At 41.2% G+C, this 27,401-nt stretch overlaps 1 protein-coding gene across 6 annotated transcripts in view; it reads left to right on the forward strand.

Annotated features, from left to right (window-relative positions):
• CCDC85A (coiled-coil domain containing 85A) overlaps positions 1-27,401 on the forward strand; it is a 205,706-nt gene that overhangs the window by 13,184 nt on the left and 165,121 nt on the right. The window contains exon 3 of one of the 6 annotated variants that reach the window (XM_038395596.2): positions 9,449-9,573. The exons of the other annotated variants lie outside the window; for them this stretch is intronic. Within the exon in view, the coding sequence (XP_038251524.1) occupies positions 9,449-9,486 (38 nt within the window). The 3' untranslated portion in view covers positions 9,487-9,573. Of the gene's footprint in view, positions 1-9,448; positions 9,574-27,401 lie in introns of those variants that run through there. 6 annotated transcript variants of the gene reach the window in all.

Raw genomic sequence — 27,401 nt, forward strand, 5'->3', positions numbered from 1 at the left:
AGGACATTAATATTTGAAACCCCTTTAACCTTATACATATGTTTTCCTCCACTCTTCCTCTTCTTTTCCTTCTGCTTCTCTCCCATCCTTTTCTGCTTTCATATGTGTCCCTGTCAGACCTCCTTCCTCACTCCTTCTCACCTGTTGCTGTGCTGAATAAGAGTTAAAAAATATTTTGGGCTCCTGGTATCCATCAGCTTTTTCTTGATGGGCTACTTCAACAGTAATCCTGTCCTATAGCAATACAGGCACTCTGGTCTCTGCTCTGTATGTGCTTTGTTCTTCACTGTGAACTATTACTCTATCCAGTGGCTGCTGTAAAGGTCCAATGGCACCAAAGTGGAATCACTGATTGTTAGAATGAGTGGGAATCACATCAAGGAAACAGGAGATAAATACTGCAGGCAAGTTATCTGGCACTTTTAAAAAGTATTTTTTATTTGAATTAACTTTCATGACTAGTGGACCCTCTGAGTCATTGTCACTTTCCCCAGGTGGGTATGGCTAGAGCTAGGCATGTTGCAATTATACAGAGGTATCTGCACAGTCCTATCAATTCCAGACCAGCAAGTGCCCTGATGTTCCCAGTATTTGACTTTTGCAGAACAGAATCTAACAGCTGTGCCAGATTGTCTGGGTCATTTGAGATGTGTGACTATCCAATTCATTTCAAGTATATATTAGAACTTAAATGAGGTTTGAAAACAGACTTCCAGAGGTGAAAAGCTAGCGTATTAAATCACTGTGCCATGTTTAGTAGCACCTTTATACTTAGGCAATCCAATTCTCATTCAAATCCACTGACTTTACTCGGATGACACTTGGGATGCATTTGAGCTATAGTTTCTTAATTGATTTTATGTTATATTTTGATTTTGGATTAGTGACTAGGAGGTTGTTTCAGCACCTATTTAAGTCAATGGAAAGGATAATTGATTTCAGTGGGAGCTATCAGGAGCTTGGAGGATCTCAGAATGTTTGTCTACTTGAAGTATGTGTTGTAGCAACAAGGGAAGGTACTAACAAACTTCAACAGGACTTTATTTTTAAAGACTTTATTTTACTAAGCAGCTGCTGCACCCTTGGTAGCTCTCACTCTGCCTCCTCAGCTTCCCCCCCCCTTCCTGTTTCCTGTCCTTTCAGACCCCAACAGCCAGTGCTCCCAGTTCTAATAATTACAAGCAGCTTCTAAATACCACATTCCCTCCTCTCTTAGGAAACTCTCCCAATTAAAATAAACATTGTTGTTCTAACCACAGGAACAAATATGAAACAAGACACTATACTGTTGGCAGAAATATTACACTGAAAACACTGTAGATATTACATAACATAGTCTCTAGTTCAGACAGGTGGTTTTCTGGGTCTGACAGGCCATCCGTCAAGCCTCGATTCCAGTGCAATGTCTTGTTGTGTTGATACTACGGTGAAATCATCCAGTGCAGACTGGGTGTTGGCATAATCTCCTCTTGGTGCATAGGCAGGTGCAAGATAAGAAGCATTTCATACCCACCCATCAGAAAGTCGATAGGTATAAGGTCCCTTCTTCTCTATGATGTTAAGAGGAGCTGTGAATTTATGGTCCCCTTTGCGTAAAATTCCAGGTTTTTAGAATTCTTACGAAGGAACCACGCTCAAACTTTGGTTCCTTAAGACCCAGCCGCTTGTCTGTGAAAGCCTTATACTTTGCTTGGTTCTGTTCTACTGTTTTTCTCACATCATCCTCAGTTGGGCATTAGGTCATCCCTTTAACAATCCAGCAATGTTCAGTTTAGTATTCATCTGTTTCCCATGCAGTAACTCTGCTGGTGATCTTTGCATTGTGGCATGTCATGTAGCCCGGTATGCTTGCAAGAAATCAATAGTGAAAGTTATCCACAATCACCCTTCCAGTTTAGCGATTTGCAAACTGTCTTTGAAACTTCTGTTAAACCGTTCGATTTCCCATTGGCTTGAGGGTAGTGTAGGGATGACCTTCTGTGTAAAATGTTCCTCTCTGCTAGAAAAGTTTCAAACTCCAGGGAAGTAAATTGGCTGCCATTATCTGAAACCAGTTCTTTGGGATTACCTTCCCTGCTAAAAACTGAAGAGAGAACTTAATTACTGTAGCAGAAGAGATTTGTGACATAAACGCTACCTCAGGCCATTTACTGAAATAGTCTATTTAAGTGATGGCATGATGGCAGTCACTTGGAGCAGTATCAAAGGGTCCTACAATGTCAATTGCCACTTTTTCCCATGCAGATTCAGGAAGTGGAACAGGCTGTAATGGAGGGGTACATGTCACTGCTGTTTCATCATGCATTTGGCAAATAACACAGGATTTTATGAGTGTTTCAGTTTGAGAGTCCTTCCCTGGCCACCAATACAGATCCCGTAGTTGTTGTTTGGTTTTGACAATTCCTTGATGAGTATCGTGTGCCAGGTGTCTGAGTTTTGACTGTAATTCTTCTGGCACAAGTAGCCAGGTGTACCTTGTAGCGCACAGCCATCGAGCAAAGAAAGTTCATCCCAAACTCTAAAATAAGGCAGCAAAACTGGGTCAAGGTTTTTAGCGTTACTGGGCCATCTCTTTGTCAGAAATTCCCATAGTTTTTGTTGAATTGGACACTCTGAACAAGAAATTGTTCTTTTGTAACTGCAGTAAGAGTGCTTGTAATAAGCGCAACTACTACATCCTCATCCTCTGGTGGACCATCTGGTGAAGGCAAAGGCAGGCAAGAAAGGCAATCAGCTACCACATTTGGGTTTCCAGGCTTATATTCCAGTTGATAATTGAAAGAGAGTAGTCTTGCAGACCATCTAGCAATACGATATCCTGCTCTTCCCAGTCCTTTCGTGGTGAGCTACGTCATCAAAGGGCTGTGGTTTGTGCGCAACTTGAACGTGCGGCCCCACAGGTAAGTTCTCCATTTTTCAGTAGCCCAGACACAAGCAAGTGCTTCTTTTTCGACTGTAGAATATTTCCTCTCAGCATTACTTAGAGTCCTTGTAGCAAATGCAACAGTCCTCTTTGTGTTGTCCTCATGAAGTTGTGTGACTTCAGCCCCAAGTCCATAATCAGAAGCATCAGTAGTTACAATTGTGGGCAATGCAGAAGTGAATAGTGCAAGTACTGGACTATGTACAATCAAGTCTTTCACCATTTTGAAACTAGCTTGTGCATCCGTTGTCCACACTAAGGTTGAACTTCTCCGTAGTAATTCTCATAATGGTTCAATGACAGAAGCATAATTGGGAATGAATTTTGCATACCAGGAGGTAAGACCCAAGAAGGAACATAAGGTTTGCAAATCTGTTGGAGGAGGAGCATTTGAAATTGCCAGGATATGATCTGGATCAGGTTTTAGTCCAGCCTCTGAAATTGTATGCCCCAGAAAGGAGAGTTCAGTTTGTCTAAATTTGCATTTGGACCTATTGAGCTTGAGGCCTGCTTTGTTGATGCAGTTTATTAAAGACTACAGGTTATTGTCATGCTCCACAGAAGTATTTCCGAACATGATAATATCATCCAGATAGCACTGAACTCCATGTTGATTCTTCAGAATCAATTACATCATTTTTTGGAAGGCACTTGGGGCAAATGCGAGACCGTATGGAACATGTTTAGAACAAAATAGTCCCTCGCGTGTAATAAATGCTGTGAGGTCTCTGCTATCTTCATGCAACATAACTTGGTAGTATGTGGTCTGCAAATCAAGAGTAGAAAACATCTTTGCTCCATGGAGTTCTGCAAATACTTCTTCTATGTGAGGAAGAGGATGGCTGTCAATCACAATAACTTTATTTGGCTCCCTTAAGTCCACACAAAGGTGAATGCCTCCACCCTTCTTCTGCATCACTGCTATAGGTGAAACCCATTTTCATGAAAGCTTATGCTCAAATAAATTTGTTAGTCTCTAAGGTGCCACAAGTCCTCCTTTTCTTTTTGCGGATACAGACTAAAATGGCTGCTACTCTGAAAAAAGTTACAATCAGACTTCTCAGTGAAACAATATACTGTATTATAGTTTCCCCTGGTTTCTGCTCACACTGGCAAAATCTGTAGCTATTAACTACTACATTCACTTTTGGCACAAAAAAGTTCTTTAATGCAGTGAGCGCAGTCTCATATTTATCATCTGCAAGGGGAGAAGTGTAAAATATACGCTGCCCTTCTGCTCCAAGGCAGTAGATTAGCAGAGCACACTTTCTTACTTCAGAAATCTCTCTAGCACTGATTGCAAGCAGATAAGTCTCAAACATATGGATCCAGGTAGTAAAAGCAATTGGAGGCTCACCTGGGCTTTGCAGAAAGGGTACAGTTGGGTTCAGAGGCAGAAGATCCATCCTCATGGACAATATGTATCAACCAGGCAAGGTACTAACAAACTTCAACAGAACTTTATTTTTAAAGTGGAAACCACTTTACCAAGCAGTTGCTGCACCCTTGGTAGCTCTCACTTCGCCTCCTCAACTTCCCCCCATTGCTTCCTGTTTCCTGTCATTTCAGACTCCCAACAGCTAGTGCTCCCAGTTCTAATAATTACAAGCAGCATCTAAACACCACACTATGCAGTAATATTTTGTGGCTGGGAGGAAAGGTCTGCCACAGCTCTTGAACTCTTAACTCAGTCCTTTACTCAAAGGAAGCTCCTGTTGATTTCAGAATTGGGTCTTATGCATCACATTAAACTGAATTCTGGGTTTCTGTATTGCAATAATGTTGCAATGTAAAACATGCTTTTTAGATATATTTTGGTGATTAAATTGTCAGACTGTCTGAGGTCTGGCTGTTTTAATGCAGATCAACAATATTATCATAATTCTTCTTAAGTGGTGCTTGCTTAACCTCTTCACTCTCTTCAGATTTATAATGCACATTAATCAAAAAGCCTCTTTTCTTTCCTTCTGCATATGCTGACAGAATATTTCTTACTTCCCTTTTGAAATAATAGAGCCTTAAAAGAATGACTGCCAGATGAAATAGGACCTGGAGTAGAATGGGTTAACAATGATTAATGAGGAGCCCAAGTGGTCAGGTAAAGTGGAAATGAAAATACCGGCAGCCTGCGTTTACCATTCAAAGGTAGAAATCTTGCTGTACAGATGCTTTCTGGTGTTATATGGTGTTTAGGGATTCCAAGGATATATCTGTTTTGTGAGGTGTAATAAAACTGTGCATGCCTAGTTTTCATTGCTAGAGTGATGTGTTTATTGGTTTTAGAACTAGCAAGCATTGCCTTTATTGCTGAACCAGAGAACTGCTAGGCTGAATTTAGTTCTTTCATGTCACATACGAAGATTTTTTTCCCTATCAAGAAAGCATTCAGCATTATGTTCAATTAGTGGTCTTGAAATAAACATTGTCCAGGTGGTGCTACTTGAATAGTTACAGTGTGGTCTCCATGAAGAGAATTAACTTGGAACTCAAGCTGCTCAATTTCTGAATGCTGCTGCTTTTTCCGGAGAGTAGTACATCTTCAAAATGCCATGTTCTAATTGTCACAGGATCAAAACTGACCCATGCTATGATGGGTCTGTGTGCAACCTTGCAACTTGTATTTTAAGACTGTAGGAAGATATATTTTTTAACCGTTAATATTTTTGTCTTTCTGAAGGTGCTTTGGAGTTTGGAGTTTCAAATGGAAAAAAGGGTAAAATGCTGTACAATGGCATTTTGGGAAATATTTTTGATAGAATGAGACTCCTTAATCTCTTAAGCCACAGTTAACACAATTCATTTCCACAAGATACCATTAAGATTAAGCCCTGGTCTACACTACGAGGTTAGGTCGAATTTAGCTGTGTTAGGTCGATTTTATAAGCAATGTGGCTACACAACCAACCCCGTTCCGTTGACCTAAAGGGCTCTTAAAATCGACTGCTGTACTCCTCCCCGGCAAGGGGAGTAGCACTAAAATCGACTTTCCTGGGTCAAATTTGGGTTAGTGCAGATGCAGCGTTGTGCAATTTGACGGCATTGGCCTCCGGGCCACTCTGGACAACACTTTCAATTCCGATGCAGTAGCCAGGTACACAGGAAAAACCCTGGGAACTTTTGAATTTCATTTCCTGTTTGGTCAGCATGGTGAGCTCAGCAGCACAGGTGACCATGCAGTCCCAGAATCGCAAACGAGCTGCAGCTTGGACTGAACGGGAGACACTGGATCTGATCGCTTAGTACAATTAAAAAGAGGATTTGCCATTTCTTAGGATTTTGACAACATACATAGCTACAATAGTAAAGATGAAAACAAACAAACCAAGACTTTAAGGGTTTTGGAAGAAACCAAATCCTCTTGCTGAAAGCCAACCTCTGTTAATGGAGGTTTGGAAGAAAATTCACTGTGGGCAAGTTATTCCATGACTGTCTACTGCAGGGTGTCTTGCATCTTTCTTTAACATAGCCGGTATTGGTCACTGTTTGAGACAGGCTATAGGACTAGATGGAGCCACAATGGCAATTCCTGTGTTTTAAGGTTACAGTTTTTGAAAAATGGCTCTTTCTTTTACCATACTGCATGCATGTTTGTGATTTGTCTACACATTGGTTTTCTGGCTGTGGCCACTAGATCACTGATGCTAGAGCCCCCTATTACAAAGGTAAAAGCATTTGTAAGTTATCCAGCAGTGATGAGTTGGTTACTTATAAATACTCCTGGGGGAATTCCGCACCAAAAAAATTAAAAATTCTGCACCAAAAATTAAGAATTCTGTGCCCAATATTTTAAAATTCTGCAACTTTTATTTGTCAAAATAACACTATATGATCATGCCAGTTTCAATTATTTTGGTAATTTATTTCAAAATATCGGTCAGCAAATATGTCTGTAAGAATATAGACACACACAAAAAATGCCCCAGGAATAGATTTAAAGAAACCCCTACGACAACCCAGTTCCTTTTTCTCTGCTCCCTCTCCCGTAGAGCCCAGCCATGGGGTATCCCCCAGCCCAGATACCTGCACCCCTGACCCCAAGAGCCCAGGAGTAGAAACAGCTTGATGCTGGGTCCTTGGCTTGTACGGAGTTTCCTCCATGCTGTCTCCTTCCTTCAGGTTGTGCTTAATACTGCAGCTGCCTGGAACCCATTAGCTCCCTCTCCCCCTCCCTGGCAGTGTCTTCTGTTTGTGAGCTGGGCTCTGCTGCGTTCAGTGGCTTCTAGTGGTGGCCAGCAGTTCTGTACTACTTTTTTGGGGTGGGGAGGAAAGGAATTTCTGCATGCACAACATTAATTTCTGCTCAAATTCTGCTTTGCACAGTGGTGCAGAATTTGCCGAGGAATACTTGTAGATCAGTCCAGATTCTTTTAGATTTTCCAGGCATTTTTTGATCAAGGAACCTTAAAATGGTAAAAAATAGTAAAAACTCATCCCCAAAACAAAACACAACCCTCTCCTCACCCTTTGTGATACTGCATGGCCTTTCTGTGATGTAAGTTCAGTTATGATCACATTTGCAGACAGTCTCAAAACTGGAGCAGTAGCAAGTATACTGGGGGACAGAACCAAACGGCAAAGAAACCTGGAACTTAGAGCAATGAGGGTTGAAAGGCAATGAGGTACATTTCAGTAGTAATAAAGGTAGAGTGTTTTCCCAGGAAATTAACAGAGGAAAGATGGGGGAAGAGACTTAGTCAAGTAGCTGTATCAATCCCATTAAAATTAGTTTGTTTAAATCTTGTATCTATATTGATATTACTTTTTGAGGTAACTAAGCACAATAGTAGCCTCCAAGAAGATGTGAGATCAGGATTGGAGGTGTGCTCACTAGATGATTTTGATCTCAAGATGTAGTCTACTATATGAAAAAGTTTGTAAACCTTTGGATAGCAATTGGTCTTTTATTTTGTCTCAATATAGACTTGAAGGAGAGCTCTGCGAAGCTCGAAAGCTTGTCCCTTCCACCAGCAGAAGTTGGTCCAGTAAAAGATATTACCTCACGTACCTTGTCACTTTAATAAAATATAAACAGATATGGGCAGATTGGCTGAGAACAGAAACATTTCTGTGGTTCAAACTGCATCAGGTTTGCAACAGAGCTTCTAGTGCATTTTCACTTGCCTATTTTGCTATACCATCTTCTGGAAAAGACTGTTGGAAAAGAGGATGGGATGGATCACTATTTCATTTTTTACCTCTGTGATTCAGTGAGTACATTTCTTAGAAAGCCTGGCGTATATTTCTCTTACATCTGATTTGTATGAAATTTGCACTAGGTTATCCTGAAGGGTATTACAGATAATGCTGGCTGCTGGAGGAGAACAGACTGCAACATTTATAGAGCAGTTATGTAAAAATCTAGTATGATTTTAAGTGGTTGTTTAAATTAGTCAAACACAGCAGCATTTAAAACTCTGTTAGGGATAACAAGAGATTTATTACAGTTAATTAAATCAAAGCGAACCCTGAGATAAACAGTACACAAAGTAAACATGAACTAATATAGTACGTAAATAAGACCCAGTAGACATTTAAAAGACTTTGTGATCTTGGGAAGCACTCAATAAGTTTTACAGAACTCCTATGACATAGTTTAGATTTAGAGATTAAATGACATAGAACCAACAATGCCCAACTCATTCCATTTAATCAGCAGAATCAGATTTGCCTTCCATGTGCTTCCAAATGTTTGGCTTCATGGCCCAATGGCTAAGGCTGCATAGCTATGTTTCTTTTAGTGCATCTGTTTTTATGGGCTTATGAATTGTAAGGCTCTCCCTTGATCATTGCCTGCAAGTTTTAGAAATGTGAATTTACAACTAAGACCTAACATCTGTAGTGCTTTTTGAAACATTCCTGGAGTGATTTGCTACCAACTTACTCACATTTAAATAAACCTTACTTACAGCTAGGGTACTACATTGCTTGGTGACTCACAGCCTGTGTTGGTTTAGGAGTCTCTTTTAGTAGAGAGTTTTACAGTGGATGAATCTAAGGATTTTAAAAATGCATCCCATGATTTTTCTTTTCTGAGGTCAGTACTGAAAAGATTGATAGATTTCAGAACATATTACCCAGCTATGGATTATGTAGTATTTCACTGGAGTTAGTTAAAGAAAGCCAGTAAAACTAAACCTGTTGAAACAAGTGTGGTGGGGCTAAAATTGGAACATTCTAAGCTATTTTCTGCAATGCTCTTTTCAATGACATAATTTAACTATTATTTTAGTACATTGTTTTCATTTCTGTTGTGAGACTTTGAACCATTTGTCAGGGATAGCTCAGTGGTTTGAGCATAGGCCTGCTAAATCCAAGGTTTTGAGTTCAATCCTTGAGGGGGCCATTTAGGGATATGGGGCAAAAAATTGGGGATTGGTCCTGCTTTGAGCAGGGGGTTGGACTAGATGACCTCTGAGATCCCATCCAACCTTGATATTCTATGATTTTAGGGTTTTCTATATTATTAAATCCATAAAAATAATGAAACATAAAACAAAGCATTCCAACGTTTTTTTTCCTAACCAGATCTCGAACCACCAAGATCAAAGGCTCTGCAGTTTTAAGTAAACAGCAGAAGACACCAGAATCAGTGTCTCCTCCAGGTACAGGTGCTTAGTATTCTTTGATTTATTCCTTTTTGGAACTTGATAAGAAATGAGATCTGATACACTCTGCAATCAATATGCTGAATGCTACATTCCATCTAGTTGCTACTACAGAGCAGGTATATAATTTGGAGAGCTAGGTAGACAAAGAGCATCTTGGATATATTCAACCAAACTCTGTTAACTTTTGGGTATCTGGACTCATATCTCTTTTCACTTCCATAACAAGGTACTAAAATGGAAAATGAAGAGAACTCATCTTCTAGAACTTACTGAAAAATTGTACTTAAGCTAGTAAAGATGAATCATTGGATTCATTGAGAGCATGAAAATGACTGATCAGACTATTTTGGAATCATGGCTCTCAGAGTTATATTACCTCAAGACACACAATCATCCTGGTTTTGTTGAGAATTAGTTGGATAGTGCCAACTCAATGTGTTGATCACAGTCCTGCTGTTGTATCCAGGGTTACAGATCCAAGGGACAGAGAAAAGATACTTGTGGAAATCTAACAGCAAAAAAGAGATTCTGCATAAAGGGAGCTGCGTTATCCTTTCTTGACATTTCTGCAACAATTCAAATTAAACAGAGGGGTTTTTTTTAATACACACATAAACATTTATCAACAGCCACTTGGAAATGCATACTGTAGATTGTGAAACTAGGAGTCTGTTTCCAGGACAACACATTTTTATTCTGGTACTCTGTCATCTGAAGGTTTTTTATTTTAAAGCCAGCAAACTCACTTGCTGGAAGGATTCTGATATCCATTTGGACAAGAGGATAGTTTGAGTGACTGCATAATATCCAATGTGAAATCACTATTTTTTGCTTCGCAAACAAAATATTGGTTTGAATGTACTAACGTGCAAGAGCTCTCTGTTTTATTAATGTGGAAATCTCAGCTTTGTATGTTTCTTGTTTAGTATGGTTACATTTGGAAGAGATGTATTTGTCACAAGATTGCTGTTAGATATCAGTCTTATCACTTCCTTGCTATAAGATTTCAGATATCTGCATAACGGAAAAATAGGATGAAATAGGTGAAATTTTCCCCCAAATTTAATATTTTTAATAACATGCTTTTACAAACCCTCAAATCATTTAACATTTCAGTGAATTTACATGAAATTCCAGTAGAAATACATTTAATCTCCCCTGTTCCCCAGAAATTCTCTGCCTTGTTTGCAACCCCAAAATAAATAGTAGTAATGAAGGAGAACATGAAATTGAAATTGACTGGAAAGGGACTACATTCCAGAGTGAAACTGAGTGTATTTTAATTGTCCTAAATGAGAGAAATACAAAGAGTTAAACAGTACTAATAGTGAGAAATGTGTCTCAGAGAATGAGGAGCTCCCTAAATCAAAGCACTGAGACTCATCCAATATTTCTTCTTTCCCTCTCATGGTGCTCTAACCAATCTCCCAATTACTGTCATCATAATTGGGAGGGGCGTTCCTGATGTGAAGCTGCTAGATAGACAGACAGCAGACAGATAACAGTCTCTTCATTTGTCTCTTTTGATCTTGCAGTGCTTTTTGCACTGTGACAGGCTGGTAGAGGAATGGGGAGACAGCATAAGTGAGGAAAGAGGCAGGTGGCACACAGGCCAGCCTCTTAGGGAGGACAGCAGCAGGCCAAAATCAGGAGATGGTTTGAGTAAGTCGGGAACACAGGAGTTTGTGGCCAACTCTGGGAACTTTACAGGTGTAGACAGTTTTACCTGTGGTTATCAAAGCTGCTTTTGTTAGTTGCCTTCAGGAAAGGGTTTCCCAGGTTGGCCAGAGCAGAACAGGAACATTTGGCCACGACTCCTCTTAAGATTCTTCCTGAGTTCATGATGAAGCTTCCCTTGCAGCAGGATGTCTGGATATGTCCTGAGTATCTGTTGCGCAATTCCTTCAGTGTCATTATCATGAGCCTGATTCCCATGCATGACAATGAAGCCAGGCAGTCCGTAGGCTGATTCTTATTTAAACTGCGCTGGCTGTGTAAAGGAGCTTCAGTGTAAATGAGAATAAGGCCCAGCGAGTCTGCTTTAAAGGAAGGGGTTATGTGGGTTTGGTGAATAAAAGAGGGTATTTCTCCCATCAATCTCCCTGTCACAGTGGAAGCTATTGGGCTCAATTCACCCTCACTGGTATAGGGAAAAGTTACATGCTCCTGCCTGTGCCAGCAGGGACAGCTGTGCCCCAGAGGGATTCACTTTGGAGGAAGGTTTCCTCTGGATGAAGGAAGCTTAAATTAAATTGGGGGCGGGGTGCAGAGGAGCCCACTGGCAAAGGCTCCAGTGTGGTGGATCAGTGTGCTGAATCAGTGCCCCAACCATGATCTGTGTAGCCCATTTTGGGAACATGCTAGCCAACTGCAGAACTCACCGTGGACTTTCAACCACCCTGGATTATTTTGGGTAACCGAGGGCTGAGTCTAGCTATTGGATTAATAGGAATTATACAGAGCTTCTGGGAGACTGCAGCTGCCTAGGTTAATTTCAGCTGGATTGAGCATTTAATACTGTAAATAGTAATGTCATCTAATCCTGCACTGTGAGCCTAAATTCTGTTAAAATATTGGTGTGATGGTCTGTCTGTTTCCTGTAGCAGAGATTGCTGAAGGCAATATTGGTTTATATTACAGGTTTTGCCATAGTTTCTGTTTCCATCTGTTCAATAGTGGATGCAAGGAAGTCAATTGTCCTTGATAGATATTTCGATAATGCTTGGAATTTTACTGTGTGCTGTTATTTTGCACAGGCTTGTTAGGGGCTGCTCTTTCAAGGTGCTGTGTACTTCCTAGGAGCAACTTGAATGCCTCAGCTCTCTGAAAGATCAGGGCACTGCACACCAGTCAGGAAGCATGCCTTACCTGGAAGGATGAGGCAATTATAGCAGTTCAGCTCCTGTATCTTTTGTTTGTTCAATTATCCTTGTTTTTGTAAAGCCATCTTTTTTTTTAAAGTATTGTGCAGAAAACTGAAAAAAAAATCTAAAAGAGTAAGCAGCTACTGAAATAAACACACAATGTGGTATCATCCCCAGGGTGATGTCACAGTGTGTTTAAGCAGAACAGCTGGCAAAAGAAGGAACTGGAAATCCCTAATATACTGGTCATCAGACTAATCTCGTTAATGAATTTTCTGGCAATCAGCAATTGTAGTAAGTCTGCCCCCTCCAGCCCCAGTACACATCCCCTGACCTGAAATTTGCTGCTCTGATTCTAATTGTATAAACTGGCTGCTGCATTCCTCAGAGACTCGTTGAACTGCTGACAGGCTCAAGTGAACATTGGGGTCTTCCGGATGGAAACAGTTGCAGTGGCCTGGGTGATTGGGGCACTGTAGCTTTGATTGTTTTTTACACCTGTGGCTTGGATGCTGTGAAGAGCCATCAGAAAATCCTCTCCTCTTTTACACCTTTCAGTTGCAAGCCCCAGTCCACAAAGACTTGACACAGACATAACCTGAGGGTGCATATGTGTTTCAGGACCCCTTCTGTGCCTGAATGAAAGAAGATATGAATCCATTACAGTATCACCTAGGGAGCCTTGGCTTCTAAGCTCCAGCTGGAGAAACTCACACTTTCAACTCTGGAGGTCCCTTGTTAAGTCCCCAAGAAGGTGGCCATCACAGCGGGATTGCACAACTTTGGTTTGTGAGTGTTGATTTCAGTAGGACTGCTTGATGCATATTGTTATGTATATGCCTAAGTCTTTGCAGGGTCGAAGCTTGATGTTTTGATAGAGCTGCTGGGGAACTGATAAATCGAATTTAGCCAGCTTCTCAGATATAGCCCTTTTCATCAGTTGATTTCAAAGCGCTTTACAAAGGTGTTCAGTATTATTATCCATGTTATACAGATGGGGAAACGGAGAGGGGAAGTGACTTACCCAAGGCACCCAGCAGCAAAGCTAGGCATGGAACCCAGATATCCTGAGTCCCAGGCCAGTGCGCTGCCCACTAGGCAACACTATCTCCTCTTAGGTCTTTTAAAGATAATATCTTAGGGGAAATAAAGCTTTACTATCATGCATAGAAAACCTAATTTTTAATCATTATCATAATATCAACATTATCACTGTGTTTCCTTTTAAAATTAGCTTCATAGGGAGATCTCTTTTTTTGCTAGGCCAAAGGGAAGCTAAGCTACTTTTTAATTTTTGATGCAGAAAACCCATTAATAGATGACAATGTGCTTATAATGAGATTGTCTTAAAGATCCTTGCTCACAAGTAAAAAATGCAATTTGAGGCCCTCTCTCCCCCCAAAATCTTAATAAACAAAGGATTGACGCTTTAAGTAAAAATTGATGAAGGGATTACATGCTGTGATCACGTTTGCAAAGGCAGCTTTAATTTCTAATCTTGTTTCTTGTGACCTGTTTTTCATGTTGCAGTGTAGTGCAACAACCTTAGTCTTTGTACTACTACTATAGACAACTTCTGGCTAAGAAACTTGTTTATATTAATCAGTGGTGCAGTCAGCTGTTAGCCAGAGATTGCTAACCTGAGAAGAAACAAAAGAGCACAAATTTTTGTGATCAGAATTCAAAATTCTTTGTTCAGTCATGATTGGTGGACTTAAAAAAACCCTGACTTAGTATAAGACTGTGTGACAGGATGGTCGGCCTGACCACTGATTTCAGTCAGTACCTTGGCATCATTGCAGACATGCTGGTGGGTGGGAGGAAGTCGTGCATAGCAGATTTAATCCTCTCTGATGGGTGTCCAAGACTATGTCTCCCTTGCCCTGTAGTTTGGACTATGGGGATGTGAATTGCAGAGCACACCAAAGTGCAGTACTGTAACTCTCCCATGTGTCCGCCTTGGGTGTGAAGGAAAAGTTACCTACTTTGTGTTAATGTAGTACTGCTCAAAGAGGAATACATTAACACAGGGGCGGGCAAACCTTTTGGCCTGAGGGCCACATCGGGTTTCCACCTGCTGAAGTGAAGAAACAGATTGACAGAGCCAGAAGAGTACCCAGAAGTCACCTACTACAGGACAGGCCCAACAAAGAAAACAACAGAACGCCACCAGCCATCACCTTCAGCCCCCAACTAAAACCTCTCCAACGCATCATCAAGGATCTACAACCTATCCTGAAGGACGAGCCATCGCTCTCTCAGATCTGGGAGACAGACCAGTCCTTGCTTACAGACAGCCCCCCAATCTGAAGCAAATACTCACCAGCAACCACACACCACACAACAGAACCACTAACCCAGGAACCTATCCTTGCAACAAAGCCCGTTGCCAACTCTGTCCACATATCTATTCAGGGGATACCATCATAGGGCCTAATCACATCAGCCACACTATCAGAGGCTCGTTCACCTGCGCATCTACCAATGTGATATATGCCATCATGTGCCAGCAATGCCCCTCTGCCATGTACATTGGCCAAACTGGACAGTCTCTACGTAAAAGAATGAATGGACACAAATCAGACGTCAAGAATTATAACATTCAAAAACCAGTTGGAGAACACTTCAATCTCTCTGGTCACTCGATCACAGACCTAAGAGTGGCTATACTTCAACAAAAAAGCTTCAAAAACAGACTCCAACGAGAGACTGCTGAATTGGAATTAATTTGCAAACTGGATACAATTAACTTAGGCTTGAATAGAGACTGGGAATGGATGAGTCATTACACAAAGTAAAACTATTTCCCCATGGTATTTCTCCCTCCCACCCCACCCCCCACTGTTCCTCTGATATTCTTAGGTTTCAGAGTAGCAGCCGTGTTAGTCTGTATTGGCAAAAAGAAAAGGAGTACTTGTGGCACCTTAGAGACTAACAAATTTATTAGAGCATAAGCTTTCGTGAGCTACAGCTCACTTCATCGGATGCGATGAAGTGAGCTGTAGCTCACGAAAGCTTATGCTCTAATAAATTTGTTAGTCTCTAAGGTGCCACAAGTACTCCTTTTCTTTCTGATATTCTTGTTAACTGCTGAATTAGCCTACCTGCTTGTCACCATGAAAGGTTTTCCTCCTTCCCCCCCCTGCTGTTGGTGATGGCTTATCTTAAGTGATCACTCTCCTTACAGTGTGTATGATAAACCCATTGTTTCATGTTCTCTGTGTGTGTGTATATAAATCTCTCCTCTGTTTTTTCCACCAAATGCATCCGATGAAGTGAGCTGTAGCTCACGAAAGCTTATGCTCTAATAAATTTGTTAGTCTCTAAGGTGCCACAAGTACTCCTTTTCTTTTTGCCAATACAGACTAACACGGCTGCTACTCTGAAACCTGAAATTGTATGGATGGCCTGGCCCCTATCTGACCCTCCCTGCTTCTTGCCCCCTGACTGCCCCCCCGGGACTCCTGCCCCATCCAACCCCCCTGTTCCCTGTCCCCCGACTGCCCCCAACCCTCTCCCCGACTGCCCCCCACTGCCCTGTCCAACCCCTCCTCTCATTCCTGACTGTCCCCCCGGATCCCCTGCCCCCTTTCAATTCCCCTGTTCCCCACGCTCTGACCGCCCCGCCCCCTATCCACACCCCCACCCCGAACTCCCCTGCCCTATATCCAATCCCCCCTGCTCCCTGCCCCCTTACCATGCTGTCTGGAGCACTGGTGGCTGGCGACGTTACAGCCACGCCACCCAGAGCACCAGGACAGGCAGCCTTGCCACCTGGGTGGAGCCAGCCACGCCACTGCGCAGCACAGAGCACCGGGTCAGGCTGCAGCTCTGCAGCTGCGCTGCCCAGCAAGAGCTCGCAGCCCTGCTGCCTAGAGCATTGCGCCAGTGGCGCAGTGAGCTGACGCTGCGGGGGAGGGGGCTAGCATTCCAGGCCAGGAGCTCAGGGGCCGAGCAGGACGGTCCCGTAGGCTGGATATGGCCCGCGGGCTGTATTTTGCCCACCTCTGCATTAACGTGAAGTTGGGTACCTTTTTGTTCACGCCTTCAGCGTCTACACGGGGAAGTTACAGCACAGCACTTGGATGCATGCTATAATTCATACCCCCGTATTCCAAACTGTGGGGCAGTGTGACTTGGCAGATGTGGAGGATGGAACCCTGGTGAACTAGCCTCTTCCAAGCTGGCGGGGGTTAGTGTTCTTTGCATATTAGCTACATTATTTCAGGTTGCTGCTTTTGATGTTCTTGCGTGTACTAGCTTGGTGGACCGGTTAGTTGAAACTTGTATGAAGCAGTGACCATACATTTGAAAGAAGCTCTGGGGGAGAGAACCCACAGTCTATTTGGTACAGAATGACTATGTGAATTGTAGTGCAAATGTAAATTTCTACAAGCACTTATAATGGGCACCATTTGCAGTTAAGATTGAGATTTTTCATAGCTGTCTAAGGAATTTGGACACCGAGTTGTGATATGGATATCCAATCCCTTAGGTGGCTTTGCAAATCTTAGCCTAAACATTTTTCATTCTGTAGTGACTGGTACTATAGCACCTCCTGTTATATGTACAGAAAGATACCGCAATTACTGCAGGTTCTGGTGCTGTTTAATGTTGAGTTTTTAATGGGATTTTTTTATTATAAAGCCTGTTTGAGTGCAATTTAATCTCTCTAAATCATCCATAGATTAAATCTCAGATGAGGTTCCATTACTGTTTTAATCCTACATAAAAACTAGTGCAAACATCAAGTTATGTCTCGTGAGCATGATTTGCCAACATTTTTGATGGTCTTTTAATTATCTATTTCTTAATTAGATTGGTCTGATTATTGGCTCCTTAAAATATGCATATATTTCAAGGATCACAGGGCAGTAGTTTTTCAGAAAGACTTCATTACGTTTTGTTTTATAGTCAGTATTTCTTGCAAACTGAAGTGTAGGAACATATGGTGTCACTTATGATGTAACACTCTTGTATAAAGGTCTTTGCTGTAAAACATTCTGCAGAGACACATAATTTTCTCCTGTGAAAATATTCCTAATGAATTTAGCCAATTTTATAATAGTAGCTTGGGGTTAAAGCACATGTGCCACTAAAAACCTTTTACTGGGTATAGGTCAAATAATTAAATCATTGCCCCAATTTAAGATAAGATGAGCAATAAGTGGTTAGAAATTTAAAGTGCCTAATCAAAAAATAAGTAGTTTAATACAGATAGTGAAAATAGCACAAGAAATCAATTGTTTTTAGCAAAACACACAAAAGAAATTCTCTAAGAGTCAAACTATCAAGGCTCATACCTCATCATTTTACTTTTAAGATATATGCATTTGATATGGAAATCACTGAGAGACAACCACCATGGGACCCCGATGTCATTTATTAGAGAAGAACCACATTATAAATGATTCCTTCTTGTTTTGTGTTCAGTCTAGTTTTAAATATCCCAAGTGATAGTGCTTCTGCGCTGCATGAGCATGTTCAGCTTGAGTTGTCAGTGAGCAATCCAGGTTGAAACCCTAGAGAAAGAAATTTAAATATACAGGACTGGACAGGGAGAGACTGGTCAGGCATGGAGAAACAGATTTGAAAGCCATCAGAATAAAGATGATAGTTAAATTTGTGTGAATGGATGAGGTTGGCCAAGGCCAACCAACAGAATGGACAAGGACAAAGCCCTGTAGGTCCTCTGCAGAGGGAGTGAGAGAGAAATCACCAAAGGAAAACGGAAATGGCAAAGGGAAGGGGGTGGAGGCAGTGAAAGCCAAGGGGGGACAAAATGTCCTGGAGAAGGGGGTGATCAACAATGCCAAAAGCTGTGGGAAGGTTGAGGCTGGAGTACAGGTGGGAACTTTATATGAGGGGTAGGGCAGAAAGAGGGAATGGCAGGAATCTCACAGTGGTGGAGAGGGGAAATTGAGTGATATCAGGAAAGTCTCCTGTTGATAGAGAAAGGGGATCGATTTGGAGATATGGTAGTTCAGAGTGGAGGTGTAAAGAGATTTGGTGATCGCCATGCTTCTTATGAAGATTTCTAGGATGGACACTGCCTGGTGTTTTAAGAATTAAAGCTGTACATCGTAAAGGAAATGGCATTAAGTGCTTTCCTCTGATTGAGCAACTCCAGTACTTGATGAGATATTCTTTTGCTTCTTAATAACGTGATAGGCCGGTTTGTATAGAAAGTCTAGCACAGCTAAACAGTAGGTGGGATTATATCAGTTTCTCTCGAAAATGCTGACAGACAATGCTCCTGTAGCTTCTGAGGTTTGAATTGTTAGTGAATACAGACTTGAGCCTAGTTCATTCCCTATATGCAGGATGGGGTTTGTTTGGAACTAGCCACCAGCTATATTGTTCATTTCAGGTGTGGATTTTTTGGGGTTTTTTGAAGGGAGGATTTCAATTATTGATGTTTTGCTCATGTACAATAAGAAATTACAATTATACTGTTGTGATGCATATTGTTACATATTTAAATATGGAATTAAGTGTTAAACAATATATTGTATATTGACCATATATTGTTATATAATTAACTTTTACCTTTTTTCTAAAGTTATTAAAATACAGCCGTAACATGGTGTGTGTTTGTGCTTGTATAATAACAAAACAAACTTCACATTAATGTAGGCATAGATCTTAATGCAGCATGTGTAAATCTGGAGACTATGGCATTTTCCTGACCCACTTCATTTTATTATTATACAAGCAGAGCTGAATGCTCTTTCTCTCTCTCATTGTAACCTGTCTATCCACAGTGCAGATACAGTACTTGTTTTTAACAGGGCTACTGCAAGCACTCCCTGTTCAGAGATATCTTGCATTTGCCTAGGGCCGTTGAAAACCATTATTTCTTTTGGAACCATTTAGAAATGTTACATTGTGTTACTTACTGGCTTTTGCCCCATCTCACGATGATAATGATAAATAATCAGTGTAATAGAACTAAATAACTGTACTTTATTAAAACATTGCAATAATTGAAAGCATTAAAATAGTAAAACTATCTTTGAAAAAATAAAACTAGTCAAAGGGATCTAGAAAAAACAAAAGGCAAAAATGGGTAGAAGGACAGAGAGGCGTAAATATAGGGTCCACAATTCTTATAGTAACAAATAAACCTTCACAGCAAAAAGTTTTAAGGTGTTTTATAAAAGTCAGGAAGAGCTTGATGGAAATGGATTTTAGGGAGAAGCAATTCTCATATTTTAGACCCACCTTAAGAAGCAGAGGTGGAGAACTTAAATGATGGATAGTGCCTGACCGTAGAGATCCACCAATCTGAGACTGAAGGATGAGATATCTCCTATAACTGACTTTGACACCATTAAAAATCAAGGGTGCTATCTTAAAATCAATCCACTGCAGCAGGCAGCTGATGAGAAACACACAGGGTGGCCATTCCATGGAAACAGTAGCTCTAGCCAGAGGGCATATGTGCTGGCCTCCTTGCATTCTGAACAAGCTGCCAGCACTGGAGAAGCCCTGCTGTGAATCCCTGTGAAGATTACAGTAATTGAGGCATGTGGTCCCGAGGACATGTATTGCGATTGTGAGGTCCTCACAGGATAAAGAGGGATGTAGCAGTTCAACTGTAAAAGCTCCGTTGCCGAATCACATCCAACCCAGGGTGGCTTGCCACAGAGGGGGGTCATCTAACGTGACATGATTCTTGAACTAACTTAACACCTCGATAAATAGGAATATAAAGGAGAGTGGAGCCTCCTCATCACTGCACTCCTGGTCCTGCCTTCTTCCATAGCCTTTCATAAAGCCACCTAGGAATAGGTTTCTAGTATTTAATGAGGAGTTAGAAGCCGCGTTGACCACTAGCAGTTGGGAATTCCAAACTATGGGCTGTTTTCTGTTCTAGGAGTGCAGGAAGTCGCATGGAGAGACCCAGCTAGGTTCTTTCTTAGGGGCTTGTAGCTAGCACACACTGTTTTACCACCTTTATGGACATTCCCTGTTGGCCAGTGTAGCGGGAGGTTACAACAAGAGCCCCCTTTCCATGCCCCTTACCTCTCCCTGACCCCTAGTACCTGTGGGAGTTCTAGGAAAGAGGAAGTCCTACTTTCCCATTAGAACTCTGACCAGCTCCTGTGCAGGGGTATGGAGAGGGGGCTCTTGTTGCCCCCTTTTACCCCGATGTCGGAACTGGTCAATGTCTTTTGTTATATTAGTAGCCCTAGCAGAGGAGTAGCCTAAAGCGGAAAAAGCTTACAGGAATTGAAGACTCAGAGGCTGATCAAGTCAATGAAGGAGTGACTTGCTACAGAAAATTCCATCCAGGTGATCAGTTGCTCTTTTGTTCCATTGGAACTATCAATTCCAGCATCATTAGGAAAGGGCAGAGTGGGGCGCTAGCATTTTGAAGCACAGTTATACCTAGGATTACCACCTGACCGATATTTGACCGGCTTGGCTGCTTTTCTATGGATTTGCCAGTTGCCAGAAAAATAATTAAATCTGCTGGGTTATTTATGTGATAAAATAAAGATTTGCATTATTATCACAATGCACTGGGATATCTAATATTAAAAGTTTCTGTGTCCAGGTAAAGATGCTGCAGTGTTCCCATGTCTGCAGTAAGAAAATGATGTTATCAATCTTATCTATATGAGTATTCTCTCTGGATTCTATACATGGCTGTTGAAGGAGGGAGGTTGCCGTGTTGCCTTTTTTTGCATTTCAAAGGTGGTAACCCAAGTTATACCCCACCAAGTGACTCATTCCTTTAGACCCCTAAGTGACATAGATCAATTTTTTTATATGTACAAAATTGGATTTTCTAACTGCTAGCCCTGTGAACTCAGCATGGAATATCCCAGTGTCAGACTTGGTTCTTTCTGGCTTGCACATCACAAGTAATAAAAATTTGCCAACTGGAACCTGGTTAACAATTCTGATGATAATGTGCAAGTCAGAAAAGAATTAGCTTATTCTCCCCTAGCAGTATGGGCTCTGCAGTATGAATAGCAAAGAGTAGTTAAAAACTGTTTTGTCTTTCTAGGAACTTAGTATGGACTTCATCACTGCAGAATCTGAGTACCTTGCAAACCGTGATGAATATATCCTGACAATACACCTGTGAAGTAGAGAAGTAGTGTTATCCCCAAGATCTGGTATGTCTGCACTGTAGAGAGAGAGAGAGAGAGAGAGAGAGTTATAAGGGGTAATCTCCCAATGCCCAGATAGCACTTTCTGTTTCAGAGACATCATTCTTCCATTGTGAAGCTAGTGCTCAGGCATGTGCCTTCTCCATATTCCTTTCTCAAAGGAGGCATAATTGGGCCCTGAGTATCAGTAGCATTCATAGATTCATAGATTCATAGATACTAAGGTCAGAAGGGACCATTCTGATCATCTAGTCTGACCTCCTGCACAGCGCAGGCCACAGAATCTCACCCACCCACTCCTATGAAAAACCTCACCCATGTCTGAGCTATTGAAGTCCTTAAATCATGGTTCAAAGACTTCAAGGAGCAGAGAAGCCTCCCTCAAGTCAACCATGCCCCATGCTACAGAGGAAGGCGAAAAACCTCCAGGGCCTCTCCAATCTGCCCTGGAGGAAAATTCCTTCCCGACACCAAATATGGCAATCAGCTAAACCCTGAGCATATGGGCAAGATTCACCAGCCAGATACCCAGGAAAGAATTTTCTATAGTAACTCAGATCCCATCCATCTAATATCCCATCTCAGGGGATTTGGCCTATTTACCCTGAATATTTAAAGATCAATTACTTACCAAAATCCCATTATCCCATCATATCATCTCCTCCATAAACTTATCGAGTAGAATCTTAAAGCCAGATAGATCTTTTGCCCCCACTGCTTCCCTTGGAAGGCTATTCCAAAACTTCACTCCTCTGATGGTTAAAAACCTTCGTCTGATTTCAAGTCTCAACTTCCTGGTGGCCAGTTTATACCCATTTGTTCTTGTGTCCACATTGGTGCTGAGCTGAAATAATTCCTCTCCCTCTCCTGTATTTATCCCTCTGATATATTTATAGAGAGCAATCATATCTCCCCTCAACCTTCTTTTAGTTAGGCTAAACAAGCCAAGCTCCTTAAGTCTCCTTTCATAAGACAAGTTTTCCATTCCTCGGATCATCCTAGTAGCCCTTCTCTCTACCTGCTCCAGTTTGAATTCATCCTTTTTAAACATGGGAGACCAGAACTGCACATAGTATTCCAGGTGAGGTCTCACTAGTGCCTTGTATAATGGTACTAAAACCTCCTTATCCCTACTGGAAATGCCTCTCCTGATGCATCCCAAAACCGCATTAGCTTTTTTCACAGCCATATCACATTGGCAGCTCATAGTCATCCTATGATCAACCAATACTCCAAGGTCCTTCTCCTTTTCCGTTACTTCTAATTGATGCGTCCCCAACTTATAGCTAAAATTCTTGTTATTAATCCCTAAATGCATAACCTTACACTTCTCACTATTAAATTTCATCCTATTACTATTACTCCAGTTTACAAGGTCATCCAGATCCTCCTGTATAATATCCCGATCCTTCTCCGAATTGGCAATACCTCCCAGCTTTGTATCATCTGCAAACTTTATTAGCACACTCCCACTTTTTGTGCCAAGGTCAGTAATAAAAAGATTAAATAAGACTGGTCCCAAAACCGATCCCTGAGGAACTCCACTGGTAACCTCCCTCCAACCTGACAGTTCGCCTTTCAGTAGGACCCGTTGCAGTCTCCCCTTTAACCAATTGCTTATCCACCTTTTGATGTTCATATTGATCCCCATCTTCTCCAATTTAACTAATAATTCCCCATGTGGCACGGTATCAAACGCCTTACTGAAATCTAGGTAAATTAGATCCACTGCATTTCCTTTATCTAAAAAATCTGTTACTTTTTCAAAAAAGGAGATTAGGTTGGTTTGGCACGATCTACCTTTTGTAAAACCATGTTGTATTTTGTCCCATTTACCATTGACTTCAATGTCCTTAACTAATTTCTCCTTCAAAATTTTTTCCAGGACCTTGCATACTACAGATGTCAAACTAACTGGCCTGTAGTTACCTGGGTCACTTTTTTTTCCTTTCTTAAAAATAGGAACTATATTAGCAATTCTCCAATCATTCGGTACTATTCCTGAGTTTACAGATTCATTAAAAATTCTTGCTAATGGGCTTGCAATTTCAGGTGCCAATTCCTTTAATATTCTTGGATGAAGATTATCTGGGCCCCCTGATTTAGTCCCATTAAGCTGTTTCAGTTTTGCTTCTACCTCTGATATGGTAATATCTACCTCTATATCCTCCTTCCCATTTGTCATGCTACCATTATCCCCAAGATCCTCTTTAGCCTTATTAAAGACTGAGGCAAAGTATTTGTTTAGATATTGGGCCATGCCTAGATTATCTTTAACCTCCACTCCATCCTCAGTGTTAAGCGGCCCCACTTCTTCCTTTTTAGTTTTCTTCTTATTTATATGGCTATAGAACCTTTTACTATTGGTTTTAATTCCCTTTGCAAGGTCCAACTCTACTCGACTTTTAGCCTGTCTCACTTGATCCCTACATGTTCTGACCTCAATTAGGTAGCTTTCCTTGCTGATCTCTCCCATCTTCCACTCCCTGTATGCTTTCTGCTTCTTCTTAATCACCTCTCTAAGATGCTTGCTCATCCAGCTTGGTCTACAACTCCTTCCTATGAATTTTTTCCCCTTTCTTGGGATACAGGCTTCCGATAGCTTCTGCAGTTTTGATTTAAAGTAATCCCAGGCCTCCTCTACCTTTAGATTCATAAGTTCTTCAGTCCAATCCACTTCCCTAACTAATTTCCTTAATTTTTGAAAGTCAACCCTTTTGAAATCAAAAACCCTAGTTGCAGATTTATTTTTGTTAATCCTTCCATTTAGTTCGAACTGAATTAGCTCATGATCACTTGAGCCAAGATTGTCCCCTACAACCATTTCTTCTATGAGGTCCTCGCTACTCACCAAAATTAAATCTAAAATGGCATCCCCTCTAGTCGGTTCAGCAACTACTTGATGAAGGAATCCATCAGCTATCGCATCTAGGAAAATCTGAGCCCTATTATTATTACTAGCACTGGTCCTCCAGTCTATATCTGGGAAGTTAAAGTCTCCCATGATCATGCAGTTTCCATTAGTATTTACTTTATTAAAGACATTAAAAAGGGCTGTATCCATATCCAAATTAGATCCCGGAGGTCTATAGCACACCCCAAGCACTATCGTAGGAGAGGCTTTACTAGTTTTCTTCCCGAATGTAATTTTTGCCCAGACAGACTCTGTCTTATCCATTGCATCGCTTCTTATTTCTTTACATTCTACCTCATCATTGATATACAATGCTACTCCACCCCCTTTACCTTTGTTTCTGTCTTTCCTAAAGAGCACATACCCTTCAATACCTGTAGTCCAGTCATGACTACTATTCCACCATGTTTCTGTTATCCCTATAATATCTGGTTTCACTTCCTGCACCAGTAGCTCTAGTTCCTCCATTTTGTTACCTAGACTCCTCGCATTGGTGTACAAACATCTTAATTTTTGCTGTTTGGACTCGCTCACATTTTGTACCCTATTAGGCACAGTCATTCTACAGCCAGTATAACCTATTAGACTAGTATCCACACCGCCTTCACTCCTTATATACATTCTCCTACCCACGGCTGTATCCATTCTTACTTCATCTTCTTCCCTCTCAATGCTAAAATCTGGCGTGGAGATTTTCTGGACATCTCCCATCCATCTCCCCCCAATTCCTAGTTTAAAGCTCTCTTTATCAGGTGTGCCAGTCTCGATCTTAGAAGTCTATTTCCTTCCCTACTGAGATGAAGTCCATCCCGAGAGAACTGACCTCTGTCCGTGAATGCCTCCCAGTGGCCATACATCCCAAAGCCCTCCTTATAACACCACTGCCTAAGCCATCTGTTGACAGTCATAATCTTGTCAGACCTTTGTTGCCCTTCTCTAGCAACAGGAAGGATCCCGCTAAAGATCACCTGAGCCTCAATTTCCTTAAGCGTCTTCCCCAGCCTAGCATAGTCTCCCTTAATACTTCCAAGCGAGAATCTAGCCGTATTATTTGTTCCCACATGAAGGATAATTAGGGGATTCTTTCCCGCTCCCTTTAGGATCCTTTTCAACCTCAGATCTACATCCAGTATCTTAGCACCCGGAAGACAGCACACCCTTCTATTCTCAGGATCAGCTCTAGTTACAGGCCTGTCTATTCTTCTCAATAAAGAGTCCCCGATCACATAGACCTGCCTTTTCCTGGTGACTGTGCTATTCTCCAGTGTCTCCCCTGTTCTCTCTGGCTGCAAGTTCTTTCCATTCCTATTTTCCCTTACAATCTTCTTCAACCCATCCTGTATCCTCCTGGGGCTCATATTTGGTGTAGTCTCCCTTGACTCTTCCCCTTTTTCTATAGGACTAGCCTCTCTTCTCTTCTTCCTTACCCTTCCACCTTCAGCAAGTACCTGCTGAGCCCCTTCTTCATTTTCCAACTCTGCAAACCTGTTCCTAAGCTCTATTTCTCCTTCACTAGCCCGTCTTTTTCTCTGCCTGGTTCTTTGAGTCACATGTTTCCACTGACCACTTTCCTCATCCAGTCTCTCCTCAAAATTCCCCAGCCCTGGTTCCATCTGTGAGTCTGAGCTTTTCCCTTCAGATACCTCATATCTTTGCTCCATCATCTGCTCAAACCCCTTCCTAAACTCAACCAGACTTTCCACCTGCATCTCCAAACCTCGGATCTTTTCCTCCATCAGCTCTATCAGACGGCATTTCATGCAGAAAAAACTCTTACCGGTTCCCCCCTCCAGGATCATGTACATACCACAGCTTCCACATCCAGTCATCCTCAATGTGTCTTTCACTGCAGGAGTCACTCCCACAGCTGCCTCTGTATCTGTCATCTCCTTCCCACCTAAATCCTGTTAATCTGGGAAACACAAGCCACACCAAAAAGACCACAACCCCTCAGCAAAAGCAAACCCCAAACAAGCACCACAATCCAAACTCCCACTCAAACTCCCCTGTTTAGAGCTCTGCGTGCTAGCTCCTGTGCCACTGCAGCTGTCTGTCTTCTAGCTCAGAAAAAAACTAAGAAGAAATAAACTACACATTTCCTATTTAAAAATAGATCTGATCTGTTAAAGAAAAGCTAAATGAACAGAAAGTGAGTGTTCAATTCGCTTTTAAATAGCGAATCACTTAGGGCCAAATCCTACTTGTTTTATTAATCTAAGTATTCCCATTACAGCAGCTGATACTCTACTCATATGAATAAAGTGTGCAGATTGTACTTTTCAGCATGCTGGTTCTTTGATTAAAATATATTAATTTTACTTTAAAATCTTCACTATAAATGTAAGATGCTATGTAGTTTCAGAAACTTTTAGCAGCTGCCTATTGAACTATTATACATAATTAACAGCTCATTCATCATAGATGATTCAGATTACTTGCCTGTCTTTAGTATCAGTTTGACCTTTAAAGTATTCTTCTGCAGTTGGATTGTAATTTAAAAACAACACGTAAAAGTCTATTAATCAGTCTCTTTCAGACATTTCCATGTTCCCTATATATTATTCAAATAGCTTTGGTTTGTTTGTGAGAATATCAATAGTATTTTTTAACAGTGACTTATTTTGCAGTGGATGTGACAAGAAATTTTGTTTTTGATCTCTAACAGCCTTAAAAGGTCAGCAAATATATTTACTAGTGTTTATTCTGAAATGTACAAAATATCTCATTTGAACAAAACTGTAGACTAGCAGTACATTAATCAATGTGCTGTGAAAGGAAATATTAAATTGAAAATGTTATCAAGAATGAAGATCTTGGCCTGATGGCAAAAGTTTGTGTTAGTCACTCATTTTTCTCCCCAAAAGTAGATAATCGGGAATACTTCAGCATATTGTTAAACTATTACCCAGCATGGCAAAAATTAGTAAGAGGACAAAGTCTGTAAAACAGATTACCTATTAAAGTTCA

Source organism: Dermochelys coriacea, chromosome 3, assembly GCF_009764565.3.
Source record: "Dermochelys coriacea isolate rDerCor1 chromosome 3, rDerCor1.pri.v4, whole genome shotgun sequence".
In the NCBI taxonomy this organism is placed as follows: Eukaryota; Metazoa; Chordata; order Testudines; family Dermochelyidae; genus Dermochelys; species Dermochelys coriacea.